Source organism: Ctenopharyngodon idella, chromosome 7 (assembly GCF_019924925.1).
Source record: "Ctenopharyngodon idella isolate HZGC_01 chromosome 7, HZGC01, whole genome shotgun sequence".
NCBI lineage: Eukaryota > Metazoa > Chordata > Actinopteri > Cypriniformes > Xenocyprididae > Ctenopharyngodon > Ctenopharyngodon idella.
The window spans coordinates 43,164,897-43,179,109 of record NC_067226.1 but is presented as its reverse complement, the minus strand read 5'-3'; the positions used below and the strand labels follow the sequence as shown (position 1 = coordinate 43,179,109).

The window sequence follows — 14,213 nt, the reverse complement described above, 5'->3', positions numbered from 1 at the left end:
GTGTTGTGGCGAGAGAAAGGGTTAAGAATGACAAATGGACATCGAGTGAGAGAATGGCATGCTTGAGCACATTTTCGAAGCAAAGGCAGGAATTAAAACAATGCATGCCTTTTATCCGCGCGCTGCTCTAATTGGATGGGAAACTCTGCCGCCTTGGCACTCTGTGGGCGAATCAGAGGGCAAAAAAAAATGTGGCACAGAAACCAGCCTACAATATCTGCATTTGCGCCCGACACCATAACCATAACAGATTTAATGTATTTTGTGCATGTGTGTATGCATTGTCATCATATGTGAATATCCTATATTGTGTGTGTTATGGGCCTAATAATGCTTAGCTGGAATGTACTCACGGGTGATTGGTTACTTTAATCAAGCCTGAACATGGTTAGTTCTGAGAGAAAACAATATCACAACACTATATGGATCAGAACTGAAAACAAAGCTAATCAATATTTCCACAATCAATTGTTTTCATCAACAGCATCTGCTATGGCACACTTTCTCTGAATTAGTGGTATGGATCTTTTTTAAAAAATGATCCTCATTGATATTGTTAACAAATGACCAGAAAATGGAATGTGACAGTTCCAGAGAGAGACGTGAAAGACCTCCCTCAGGGGTGGATGTGCAGCCTTAATTTGGGAACTATTAAAGTGCTGTATCTGTTGGTTAATGTGTGTTACTGGGGGCTCTTAATTCATAAACTTTTACACTAATTGATCGTCAAAGAGTTTTGAGTTTTAGGTTGCTGTCACATATCCAAGTTTGTGTGACTGTCTGCGTACTGTGCTGTGAACTGATTGAATTCTAGACTAATTAAAAACTAGATGTTTTGATTTTCTGAATAAAATTCTCCTTGCCTGTGCAAAAATTGCTGCCATGATAAAACACAAATTATATTCTGGGCTAGGGCACTGCCATGAGGTTGCTAAGGTGTTACTCGATAAGGTTTTACAAAATATAATTCAATCTCTAATAAATCATTGTGAATCACTTAAAAAGATTCATGAAAATAACCATTTTGTAACCCTCTGGTGCTGTTTGTGTGTCGTTCAAAAATGACAATTTTTTTTATTTCAATGAAATGATTGTACTATATTTTAGTTTAATAATGTTTTTTTTTTTTTTATTTAGTATTTTTAGGAGATTTTATGGTACTAAATTATATTTATGCAGTAGTTATAATCCATTTATTCATTTTTTGAGCATGGACCTGAAAATGAAGTTTCCAGCTTAAACTGTCATAAATCTTGAATGCTTTTGAGCACAGACTTAAGATTGGTCTCTTTTTACAGATGACACTTGGCAGATTATTGGCAAAAAAGGGAATTTTTTTTGTTTTTTTTTTTTACATTTATTGTTATGAAAAATGCACAAAAATACAATTTTCAATTTTTATATGAAATATATATTTTCCAAAACATGTTTTACTCTAAATCTGTGGAAAAAGAAAAAAAATCAAAGCCATAAATCTAAACAAGCTTTGTTCCAAATTTGAGGTTGATATCTCAAATTGAGCTTTCAGTAAGATTTTGGTTGGGCTCAGTACCAAATGTTTCCAATAGATGAAATTTGTCTCCTATTCATTTCCAATACAGTAATTTTTGTCCGCGAACAATACAAGTGTGACTATTCTTTCCAGGACCACTTAATCTTTTCAAATAACCTTTGTGTGTTCACACAGCAAGTGCCAAAACCTTTACCAAGTTTTGTGCAATTCCAATGAAGTAAAACATTCCAAAAAACAATACGTTATGACCAAACAGAAAAAGAAAAAAAAAAAAAAAAAAAAAAAAAAAAAAAATCACACAAAAAAATTCATTAAAGACATCATTATGACATGCAAAAGTAAAAACAATGTTTTATCGCTTTGAAAACACAAATCTCCTCAACAAGTCAATATGAGGTATAATTCATGTCCGTAGCACAAATGGCGCAGGATGACTTACATGCCGAAGTTTAATACTTAGAGTTAGGGTTAGGGGTTTCCAAAAAAAATCCATATTGTTTTTGTCCAGGGTTGTCGGAAACTTGGGAAAACTGGGGAGTGGGAAAGTTGAGCTCTGCTTAGGGAAGTAGCCCAGCACCTAACACCAACAGAGCTGCACACTACACGGCAGCAGCCAAGGGAATTGCTGCCTAGCTGACCCAGAAATCCAGGGCCAGCTTTGTTTTAACAAGCAGGGGAGCCTTCTACCACTTTAGCAACTGTGTCTCAACCACAAGAAAGAGCCCAGTGCCTCAGAAGAGCTAGCAGGGAGGAAATTAAATATTACACCATCAGGGAATGGTTTCACTCGGGTGAGGGGGGTGGGGGGTGCAGGACATTAAGAAGTGTAAAGGTAGTCTAGGGGAGGGCGGGTTCATAAGCAAGGGCGACAGCGGTGAGGAATTAGCGATGTTCGTACTCACTGATGAAGAAGTATGTTCATTATCAGTGTAATTCGAACAAGATGCTGAAGCAGGGAGTTGGAGTAGGCGAAGAAGGCCGACATTCTTTATTACACACCTCATTTAATTTAACTGACCTTTAAATATATGTACTTATTTATATATACAAGAGTTGAAAAAAGTCCGTCTTTGGCCCTGCTATTTAAAGGCATGGGACTTGTTTTCAAGCTAAGCAGCGCACCACGGCTTGGTCGACAGGAGCTCGAGTTTGATCCTGCATCTGTAGGGCAATCAATCAGCTGTTCAACGCTCCGACTGCAGCCCGCTCCGTTTGGTAAACAGAGCGTCAAAGGCAATTAGGACAGTGGTTCCTCTCTGAAGACCCAGCCTCTCTAACAGAGCGCTCATAGGCCCAATACTGACGTCAGTTAGCAGGTATCAGCTATCAAAGGACAGGGACGCTGGGACCCCTCTCTCTCGCTCATTCTGTCTGCGTAGGAAACAATAGCTGATAATAAGAGGCAGGCTGGTTCCCTTTTGAGCTGCTGGTCGATTTACACTCACCTTGTCCTTCATCAGCATTTCCCAGTCAGCACTGGGCTAGACCTCAGCCTTAATCACCTACATATTCTCTCCTGAAGGTACAGAAATTCAATAATATCTAGTCTAGAAAAAGCCAGTAATTAAATACATCAAAAAGCTCGCATGGCCACGCAATCAGCCATCATCAAAGCACGCAGCCATTTCTCACTAAAAAGAACATCTCATCTGACTAATCCTGGAAGAGTTCGGAAAAGTTGCAGACATAATGTGTTGTTTGTGAGTTGTTGGCTCATTTGACGTCAAGGGGGTACGACTGGATTGCTGCGACTAGAAAAAAAAGATGGCAGAGGGTTGCGAATGTGTGTGTGCCTGCGTGTAGCGACTGCATGCTTCTCTGCCCACACATCCCTACTGCAGGAGTCATTACCTAACCTCCAACCAGACTCACAAACAAGGGAATCCATTAACGCACATCAAAGGTTAGCCAAGAAAATATATAAATAAATGCTACATCAACCAAAAAAGAGAGAGAGAGCTAGGGAGAGAGAGAAAACCAGACTTGTTTGTGAACTCTTTACCTCCACCTACCCAGAAACACACTCTAAATCTCCAGCACCCCCACCCTTTTAACCTAAGTGGGCCTTCCTATTGCCTTTGCATGTTCACTTGTCCACTGTACTATAGTCATTAACATATTTGGAGTGCAGCGAGCAGAAAGCTTAATTGTCCTTAATTGCTCGGCTAAATATGTTCTCTAATGATTCTCCTCAGATCTGTGACTGCCTTTTGCGCAATTTCCCGGCCGCTGGCTTCATTATCCCTGCCTCCTCGGAACAAAGCGTCTTTAGAGGCCAACTCCCCCCGCCGTCTTTCCCTCTCTCTCTCTCTCTCTCTCTCTCTCTCTCTCTCTCCCCCATGGCACAACGCTAAGAGCCGGTCGGGCCGCCTGGCTCACGGGAGGGAGGGGAGCGACGCACAATGGAAGTCTTTTGTCAGGGCACGAGAGTCAAAATGATTAGAAAACCAAATCCATGCTGAAACAGTGTGTTAATTGACTGCGGCTCTGTCGTCTTAATGGCTAACTAACGTATGGCCTCACGAAGGCCTCGGCCCCCACCTTTTGTTTTTAGCGCCCCCTCCCCTCGCCGTTTGGAGCTTAATGGCATCTATGATTGTTTGTTTAATGCCGGCACAGCAATGGGACTGTACTCGTATTAATGAATGTGCTGTGCCAGATCGCCGTTGTCCTTAGGATATCCTCTCGCCTTATCAGTCATCAATGGAGCACAGAGCCACAGCAGTGACGTCATAGGCACGGCCCAGGGACTGAAGATGTGCTGTGCTCTTTCACTTAGAAGCATCTCAATGACTCCAGTGTGACCAGGTCTCAAAAACCAGGTGAAGATGCTGGCATTAAAAGAATCTGCTCTATTGGTAACCGGATCCGAAGCCACGCAACAATGAATATTGTAGTCTATTTATAATGCAATGTCTATCTATTATCAATCTGAATTATGAATGGAGTGGGTATTTTCCACTCTCAGTTTCAAAAGAGGGGAACGCCACAACTACTAAAGAGGGATCCATCCCAATGCATATCAGGTGAGCATACAAGCTTGTATTAATTTAAGTCTTACCCGTGTCAGCAGACGGACACTTGCGAATGGTGAAGATGGCACTCAACTCCTCCTCTTCCTCAGGCAGTCCCTTCTGCAAGCGCTGCAGCTTCCTCAGGCTCTCGCTGCGCTGGTGCTTCATGGAACGGACGTGTTGGATGAGGTTCAACTTGGCCTTGGTGGAGTAGTTACACAGGACACAGTGGTAGTAGCACGACTCGCCCTCCACAGCGTTCTCGTGCTGCTGCAAATGCTGTAGTGAGAGAGAGAAAAAGAGAGTTAGCATGGGGTTTTTAACGAACGGGACACCTAATGCCATTTACAAATGAATAAATCAATTGCCAATCAGGACTCTGTTGTTTAACACAAAGTCAACGTCATTCTTCAACACTACATTGGTCTCTGGACCCTAGCATGAGTGTGTGCAAACAAGACAGAGGAGGGACGTTGGCGTCCTCTGGGCTGGCAAGGTAGACCAGAAGAGCATGTCAGCATCTACAGGAAGAGCTTGAGCAGGGACACACTGAGAAAAGTGCATTGATCCCTTTCACTCAAGAGAAGTCTTTCGTCTCTGAAAAGGAAACTCCAAACATCTGCCTGTTTCACGCATGGGATGCTAAATATTGATCACCAGCGAGTCAAATCCTGCTTCTTTGAGAGCAAAGCAAAAAGAGAGAGACGGGTGGTGGTGGGGTGCTCTGAGTATATCCAGAAGAGGGTATAGGGATCCTTGGGGGGGACCAGAGATATGTGCTATGATCCACAAACCCAAAACAAGCCAACCACACCGCACACCCAACGGTAACAGCAATCCCAAGCCGAGTCTGTGTTCATTGAGCACACCACATCTAATCAATGAGATAAGACCAACACAATAAGGACACTGCAGGCCTATATATCTGACTGCTAGTCCCTAGTTAGCACCTGTGCATGTATGTTGAAAGCACTGACTAATACATCTTGACTAACCTTGATTCATGTCTTCTTTCAAGTCATGATTGTTATTTAAGCCTTATGAAAGCTATCAATGAACTTTTGTGAATAGTGTCAGTGTTAATCAATGGCAATTTTCCCCTTATTCATTCTTCATGGCCGTCATCTCTTTGGTGAATTATGTTTGTGTATGTAGAGCGAAAGATTAACTGCAATTTATATATGTCAGACTATACATACACTTACTGTTCACCCTCCATGTAGAACAAGAGAAACAAATAACCTTTGTGTGTTCAGGAACAGCATATGCTACATCTTTGCAACTATATGACAAAGCCGCATGAAGGTCATTGGTAACTTTAATACTAAAAAAAAAAAAAAAAACCAATATGGTTGTAGCGACTTCGCCACACTGAGCTGTGGTACTTAGAGGATTAGTTCACTTCAGAATTCAAATTTCCTGATAATTTACTCACCTCCATGTCATCTAAGAGGCTCATGTCTTTCTTTCTTCAGTTGAAAAGAAATTAAGGTTTTTGGTCCTAATTGCAGTTTCAACGCAGCTTCAAAGAGCTCTACGCGATCCCAGCTGAGGAATAAATTTCTTGTCTAGCGAAACAATCGCTCATTTTATAAAAAAAAATAAAAATTTATATACTTTTAACCACAAATGCTCATCTTGCACTAGCTCTGCGATGCGCCACACTTTGCGTAATCATATTGGAAAGGTCATGCGTGATTTAGGCGGAAGTACCGCGGTAGGATGAAAAACTCCATCTCATTTTCTAGTCCAACTTCAAAATTGTCCGACATCGCTGTTTTATCTTTTTTTGTAAAGGGCGTTTGACTTAGCCTTTGCATGTTCGCTTTGTAAACACTTGCTCGGTACTTCCACCTATGTCTTTCCAACGTGATTACGTCATGCGTGGCGCATCACAGAGCGCCACATCACAGAGCAGTGCAATATATAATGTTTTTTTTTTTTTTTTTTTTAGAAAATGACCGATCGTTTTGCTAGAGAAGACCCTTATTCCTCGGCTGGGATCATGTAGAGCCCTTTGAAGCTGCATTGAAACTGCAATTTGGACCTTCAACCCGTTATACCCCAGTGAAGTCCACTTTATGGAGAAAAATCCTGGAATGTTTTCCTCAAAAACCTTCATTTTTTTTTTCAACTGAAGAAAGAAAGACATAAACATCTTGGATAACATGGTGGTGAGTAAATTATCAGGAAATTTGAATTCTGAAGTGAACTAATCCTTTAAAGAGGTGATATGAGTTTACAAAAATGGCTCATAACATTTCCAATCATATCTGCTCATCAAATAGCAGTATCTTTCCTAAGTCTCTTTAGCTTGTATTGGTTGTTTACCTTCCTTCTGTTACGTGAGTCACGAAAAAGCAACTAAATTGCACCATGAATGAGATGATGCAAATCTGTAAAAATATCTCTTTGCCTTTTTGCCTGGCAAAACATGTATTTTCTCTCTTGTGGAGAAGCTCTTAATCTCCTGCACAGACCACCCCCAAACCCTGACAAAGGTCGGGGAAAACAAATTGATTCATTAAGACGCGGCTGAGTTGGCTTTGCCCTGCAGCGCAGAGATGAGATGCTTTTCCATCGGCTTCGGATGCACAAAGCCAGAGTAACATTAGATTTTTAACCCAATTAAGGCCACATCAGGTGTTGACAACAGTGAGAGAGGAAAAAATATTGTGTTCCCTGAAATGTTCTCCTTCTCTGGTAATATTTAATTTTCGGGTAACATTGCTATAAGGGTTTTTTTTTTTTTTTTGTGGTGCTGGTATCATATGTCACCCTGGTATACCTAAGATGTGCATTAGGGCCACTGACTTCCAGGAATGGGTTTTTGCTTTTTGTGTGTGCCCCTCAGCTCCATGTAATGGAGTTATTAGGTGATCGTAAAAGGCTCTGTCTTTCTCCTCACGCTCTCTCTCGCTCTCCTTCACTCCCTTTCCTGTTTGAAGTGGGGGTATGATGTCATTGAGTAGGTGCTGCTGGATGTTTTGGGCTTTACTTGAGCTGAGCTTCTCCGCCTCACCCCCCTAACACATATGCAGCGTATCAGAGCTCAGGTACACTGATCTGTCACGGATTTGCTTGTATAAAACACCAAATCAATCCGCTGTGTGCTACGAGATGGCACGGTTTCTTCTTTCTTCGCAAGCGAGGAGGAGAATATATGGACTGAAACGCACATCTTTACTTGAGCTGACTTTTGTGAAAATAAGTGCAGCAAAAAAGACGACACCTGAACTAAACTTCAAAGGTCTTTGAAAAAAAATGTGGGGAGTTTTACAGCGCCCATAAAAAGGGTAGGATTTACACGGGTCGACCTTAGCCCAGAGAAGAGCAATATATCACTTCTTTACCCAAACTAAAGCCAGTCTACCACACACTGGATGCTAAATATGTTAGCCAATATGCTATACAGTGATGGCATCATTACCATTTTGGTACAGCTAACATATTTACTCCAGAGTACCATGGTGCTCAGGTGCTTCAAAGAATAACATGGTATTACCATATTGCGAAAAAAAAAAAAAAAAAAAAAAAAAAAACTTTTTATAAGGGATATTAGAAGGTTTAAAGGGTTAGTTCACCCAAAAATGAAAATTACCCCATAATTTACTCACCCTCAAGCCATCCTAGGTGTATATGACTTTCTTCTTTCAGCCAAACACAATCAGTGTTATTTTAAAAATATCCTGGCTCGTCCAAGCTTTATAATAGGAGTGACTGGAGGATCTGACTGGGAGTGACTTGAAGTCCAAAAAAGTGCATCCATTTATTCCTTCTAAGGTGAATCGATGCGTTTTTGTAAGAGAAATATACTCATTTAAAACTTTATAAAGTAAAATAATGCTTCCGGTGCGACAGTCATACGCATTCGACTTGCGTCCAAAAAGCATTAACTTCCGCGACGTAGTACACGATGACATGACGTTCTACACTATACCATGACGTACTACACTATGTCCTACATTATAACGCATAGCACATCATGTCATTGTGTACTACGTCGCGGAACGCTTTTTGGACTTAAGTCGAATGTGAGACAGGATATTTTTAATATAACCCTGATTGTGTTTGGCTGAAAGAAGAAAGTCATATACACCTGGGTTGACTTGAGGGTGAGTAAATTATGGGGTAATTTTCATTTTTGGGTGAACTATCCCTTTAAGTCTCTCCAACACAACATAAGATATAATATTCCTAAATATCCATATAGCAGAGATAAATGAATTGCTCTTCAGGTCTGACACCAGAGGGCCAAAACAATCTCTCTCTCACACAAATATATCTACATGATTCCATCTGAAACATCCACACGAGGGATCCCTAAGATGATCCCTGCACCTAATCTCCCACCCAACACACACACACCCCTGGGTCTGAACATGAAACACAATAACGCATGAGAGAGCGCTTGTGTGCGGCGTGTCTGTTTCCTATGATCCTGAGATGAAGCTCCATGCTGATAAATCACCTCCAACTGAAGTGCAGGAATTCAGCGGCTTAATGAAAAAGTCATGTTCACCGAGCAGGGAGGGGCCGGTCAGGGTGCTGTTGAGAAGGCTCCCCTCCGCAGGGGCCCCAGAACAGCCGCGTACAGGCCCCTGGAGCCAGAGAAGGCCACAGAGTCAGCATGGCTTACATTACTACTCAAAATTCATTTAATTGGCTGGAAGTTAATGGCAGACTTACAGGAGAGCACATGAGCTGTGGGGAAGTGCAGTGGAGCGAAACCTGAGTGGGCTGGAGGGAGTAAGTGTGTGAGTGTGTGTGTGTGTATGAGAGAGAGAGAGAGAAAATGCACGTGTGTGCAGCAAGTGCGGTCCATCTTTACAGGACAGGAGTTGCTCTCTCTCTCACACACATGCACATAACGACCCAAGTGAAGGATGAATCAGTCCCCTGTACTCGTGTAGGTGAGGAAAAGCAAGGGCGACTCACCTCGTCCACCCCGCCGCATCTCAACACTGCATCTCTGCCTGTTTTGCTCCCATAACGCACAGCTATCACTTTCAACACCTACCTGCTCCTGTGCATGGATCTACAGAAGCATCCACTTATGTGGGCTGAAAAAACACACACCTTTCACACCCATCACCACTTTAACTGCCAGAGAGCCGAATACAGGGCAGGCACTCAGCATACTCTATGAAAACCTCCACAAATGCCAGGCCCACAGCGGAATCGTGGTAAAGCAACTCTTAAGTTCCACAACATACTCTACACAAGTACATGGGCACAAATGCTTCTAGCTATTCAAGCTATTCATAACACTAAGCAGGTTCGTGTGGGATTCTCAATGTTGCTGCAAGAGTTGCTATACAGAGTATTAGCACAAACTGTCTTTTAGAGTCAGTACTAATTTTTACACATTGTTTTGTTTTTTGTCTAATTTTAGTCTACAAAATAAATATATATGGTTGAGAAAGTGCAAAATTAAAATACATATTCAAATAGTTATAAATGAAACATAAATGAAACATCAATTTTTGACATTATTGACAATGATTGAATTGTTGCTATTATATTCTTATAATATTTCTTACTCCATACTCACATTTTTATAAACATTTTTTAAAAATGGAATTGTTTAATAATCATCATGATGCACATTTCTTTTAAAATCTTGTCTCAGTGCTTCCTGATGAAAGACATTTTCATCAGTAATTTTGTTGACGAGTTTAACACCATCTACAGCCAATTTTCTTTTTTAAGTTGAATTGCAAGCATGTTATTTATAGTAAGTTAAAACTGTCACCATGCTTACCTGAATAGTAAAATATCTGGTTTAATATTATAGACTTTTGAAGGTAACTCTATTTTTCTAACTGTGGTTTGTTACACGTTATGCATGAGCAACAGGACCGGACGCTTGATATGCTTTGGCCAAGCATATTCACGTATGCAATTGTGTACTTGTGTAGAGTATTTTTTTCTGGCCTAAAGCCTTACAAAAATGTGCATGAGGTGAGTGTACAACCCATCACCCACCTCCCCCACCCCACCACACACACAGACCCCCTTTTGCTCCAACCCTGATTTCTACTATTAAATTTGGCAGTGCTCTTAATACAAAATTAATGCATTAAAACAGATGACTATCCAGTGGCTAAATAGCTATCAATTTCTCCCAGAGCTGACGAATTCCCACTGTGAGTGAGCCAGAGAGTGTCTGAATGTGTATTGCTTTGTAATTATCCCAATGATTCTCGGCACTTAGTGGCGAGGCCTGGTGATTTCCACTCAAACTCGCTCACACACATACGTCTGCTTTTCTATCATGGTGGGGATGTTCCATTGACTTCTATTGTTTTAATACTAAGCTAATGATATTTTCTAACCCTATCCAAACCCCTCAGCACAAACCATTCTGCATTTTCATTAAGACATGTTTATTAAGACATTTTCCTCATAGGGAAATGTGGGGGTTGGTCCCCACAATGTAGGTTATTTTTGGTTTTACTATACTTGTAGGGACATTTGGTACTGATACTGATGCAGAGACAGGAAACTAACAGAAACTGGACTAAAGCACAATCTAAGCCAAAATGCTTAAACACTGGCCACAACATTTCATGCTATGTTATATATCAATTGATATCATGCTGTTGTGGGGTCACACCAGTGCCTTAAGGGCAGCACACTAAACTGGATTCAGTCACATGTCATCTTGATGGATACAGTCAAGTGCACTGACACCTTTGTAACCAGCCTAATGATGTCATTGGTTAAATAATAGCCAATGAGATCACTGCTCTGCATCCTGAGACGAGACAAAGGGATTTGCCTAATGGGCAGAAAAAACCCAAGCAGAGATGAGACGGGAAGCTGCACCCTTTCTCATATCTCACTCTGTGTGTGTGTGTGTGTGTGTGTGTTGTGTAGGTTTACTTAGCTGTACTTCAGTGGCTAAACTGACCCGAAAAGTTCTAGAATTGGCAAAACCTTACTTACGGGAAAAAAAAAAAAAAAAAATCTAAATACAAACTAGGCTGCTTTTTGCAAAACTACAGTTAACTGCAGATTTCAGCTGAAATTGACCACTAGTGAACATAAAACACCAACATCCTTTATTCTCTTTCATTTCTAACAAATTGTGATTAGAGGGGCAGATTATCGATTATTAAAAACATGTTTTTTAAAGACTTGTAAAAGCAAGCTAAAATGGCATGGTAATAAAGATTTATTTATAAAGGCATGGTTGTAATGTCTTGTTTTTCAAAGTCTTGTAGAAGCAAGATAAAATGGCATGGTTGCTTCAGCAAATGCATTTTTAACTCTCGTTTGCTTTTGTTAAAGGGTTAGTTCACCGGAAAATGAAAATTCTGTCATTAATTACTCACCCTCATGTCATTCCAAACCCGTAAGACTTTCGTTCATCTTCGGAACATAAATGAAGATCTTTTTAATGAAATCAGAGAGCTCTCTGTCTCTCCATTGACAACCTATGCAACTACCATTTTCAAGCCCCAGAAAGGTAGTAAAGCCATCATAAAAGTAATCCATGTGACTCCAGTGGTTTTATAAAGCGACGGGTGTGCTTTGCGCAAAAAAACATAATTTACCACTTTATTTGCAAAATATTAATCTCCATCGCACGTTCACATGACAACGTCCACTCTCATGTCAACACAACACACATCCGGTTAGGTGCTCTCTTGAATTAAAATTAGCTTTATACAGAAACTCTAGAAGTCTAAGTTCATCTTCATTACAGCAGGTACAGTGTTTTAATAGTTAGTATGCTGTGAATGAGTTTGTCCTACCTCCTTCACTTCTCCATTTTTCTATCTCGTTTCTCACTTAGCAGCAGTAGCTTAAGGAGTAGCAGAACCGCGACCACAGAAGCTGCACTGGATGCCAAGTTCAGCGGCTGGTTCAAATTAGCCACTGCGAGCGGCGACATGCCCAGACGCTGCACTGTGGCTGGAGAGACAGCACTTACCCACCCCTTAACTGCATACCTGCCACTTCCTGCACCTCTCTCACTCTCTGAGATCCTGTGTTTTCAGGATCACTTTGCTCTGTTCTCCTGGAATAGCCATTCTACCACTTCCCAGAGGAACATTTTATTACTTCAGATGTTGCTCTCTCATATCTCAGAAGTTAATGGAGTTCTCAGTTATGTTTTACTCAAGAATCAGCTGTGATTCTGATGTTTCTGATAAAAATGGGAAATAAAAACAGACACAAACGAAACAACAGTTGACATAATGTGGGAGTATAGATTTATAATGAAATAAATGAATGTAGATAGCGAACTTCAGATAATTTTAAGGAATTTGATGAGAAATTGAGATCTTTGAAGATTTTAATTGAGATCGCATTGAAATCTCTGTCTCTTAAATGAAAGACTTTGCTATCTTGTCCAATCTGAGCATAATTTGTGATATTGTTCTCACATTTACTGAGGAGAAAAGTCAGTCTCTATTTAATCTCTGTCTAGGAGAAACAACAGAGACATTAAAGTGATCTTGTTTGTGATTTATCTTCACTAAACTTTACCAAGTTATAATAAGTCATGTTCCAGATGTGATACAGTGATTTAAACAATAGATGTGTTGAATCTGTGATTCAGTTCTCTGTGATAGATTAGACTGGTTTGGATGGATTACTGTACACGTGCGTTCAGGAAAAATAAGGGTGAAAAACAGAGAGATAGGGGCCTTAAAAACAATCCTCTCTAGCAGCTTATACCACCCCAGTGCACTTTAACAGTAAATAAAGCAATAATTATTGAATTCCTTTGGAATAAATAAGCAGCTAGAAAGTAAACAATAGGAACATAATTGTAGAAAGAAAGCAATCAATGCCTGCAGTCATTTGGCTTGTGTTGATTATGCGTACGCTCGTTTGTGTATGTTTCTTTGTGTCTTTGAGTAAAAAGCAATAGCGGTTAGAGGGAGGGTGTAGTGACAAGCAGTTAAATAATACCCTCTCGCATACACCGGTGCAAAACAAGCATGGGGTAATCCTTCCTCCAGTAATGCCCCTGCATTTCCAAACAATGGTTCTCAATCAGCTGATCAATGTGTCCACATAATTCATTGTGCGAATCGGTCTTGGTGAGGAAGGAAGAGAGCAAGGGAACTCTATAGAAGGGATTGAGAATGGGAACTCAGGGCAGTGGAGATATCAATACCCAGATCAGAGATAATACGGCAGTGGCAATGGCCAAGGCCTTTTTGAATAAGGACGAGAATATACACATAATGTAGTATTTGAAGTCAAAATAAATACATTTTACTTGTACAATGAGCTGAGCCACATTTTACATTAAGTGACTTGGAGATCATGCAGAAAATTAAGTTTAATCCAGGGTTGGGTAAAAGAAAAAGAGTTGCAAAACTACATTAATCGCTAGACGTCGCCTTCCACCATGAAGGGCTAATTAACAGCTTAGCCTCCCATTGTTTTTATGAACGCAAGCCCTGTAGCGCCAAGCCGCATCCAGCCCCGTAGTACAATAACTCTGCCTGCAGGAGGCGACAGCTGTGTGGAGCTCTAGGGGCGACACACACAGCTGTTCCAACTGTCCCTAGACATCTGCGGCCGCCTGGTGCCATCTGGAAATTTAGGAGGGCAGCTTAGGACCTGTACAGATCCTCCTACCCCCTGCAACCTCCAGCACGCTTCCCATAACTAACCCTCCATTTTGGTAAGAAACGATGTTGCTAATTATTAGGACA

The 14,213-nt window shown here is 40.9% G+C and overlaps 1 protein-coding gene and 1 long non-coding RNA gene across 3 annotated transcripts in view; one reads left to right on the top strand and one right to left on the bottom strand.

Annotated features, from left to right (window-relative positions):
* zfhx3b (zinc finger homeobox 3b) overlaps positions 1–14,213 on the bottom strand; it is a 168,764-nt gene that overhangs the window by 65,953 nt on the left and 88,598 nt on the right. For both annotated transcript variants that reach the window (XM_051898497.1, XM_051898498.1), the window contains exon 4: positions 4,575–4,806. In XM_051898497.1, coding sequence (XP_051754457.1) covers positions 4,575–4,806 — 232 coding nt within the window. The remainder of the gene's footprint in view (positions 1–4,574; positions 4,807–14,213) is intronic.
* Positions 13,855–14,213, top strand: part of LOC127515177 (uncharacterized) — a 41,973-nt gene continuing 41,614 nt past the window's right edge. Inside the window, exon 1 of the long non-coding RNA XR_007930779.1 lies at positions 13,855–14,182. This is a non-coding gene — a long non-coding RNA (uncharacterized LOC127515177). The remainder of the gene's footprint in view (positions 14,183–14,213) is intronic.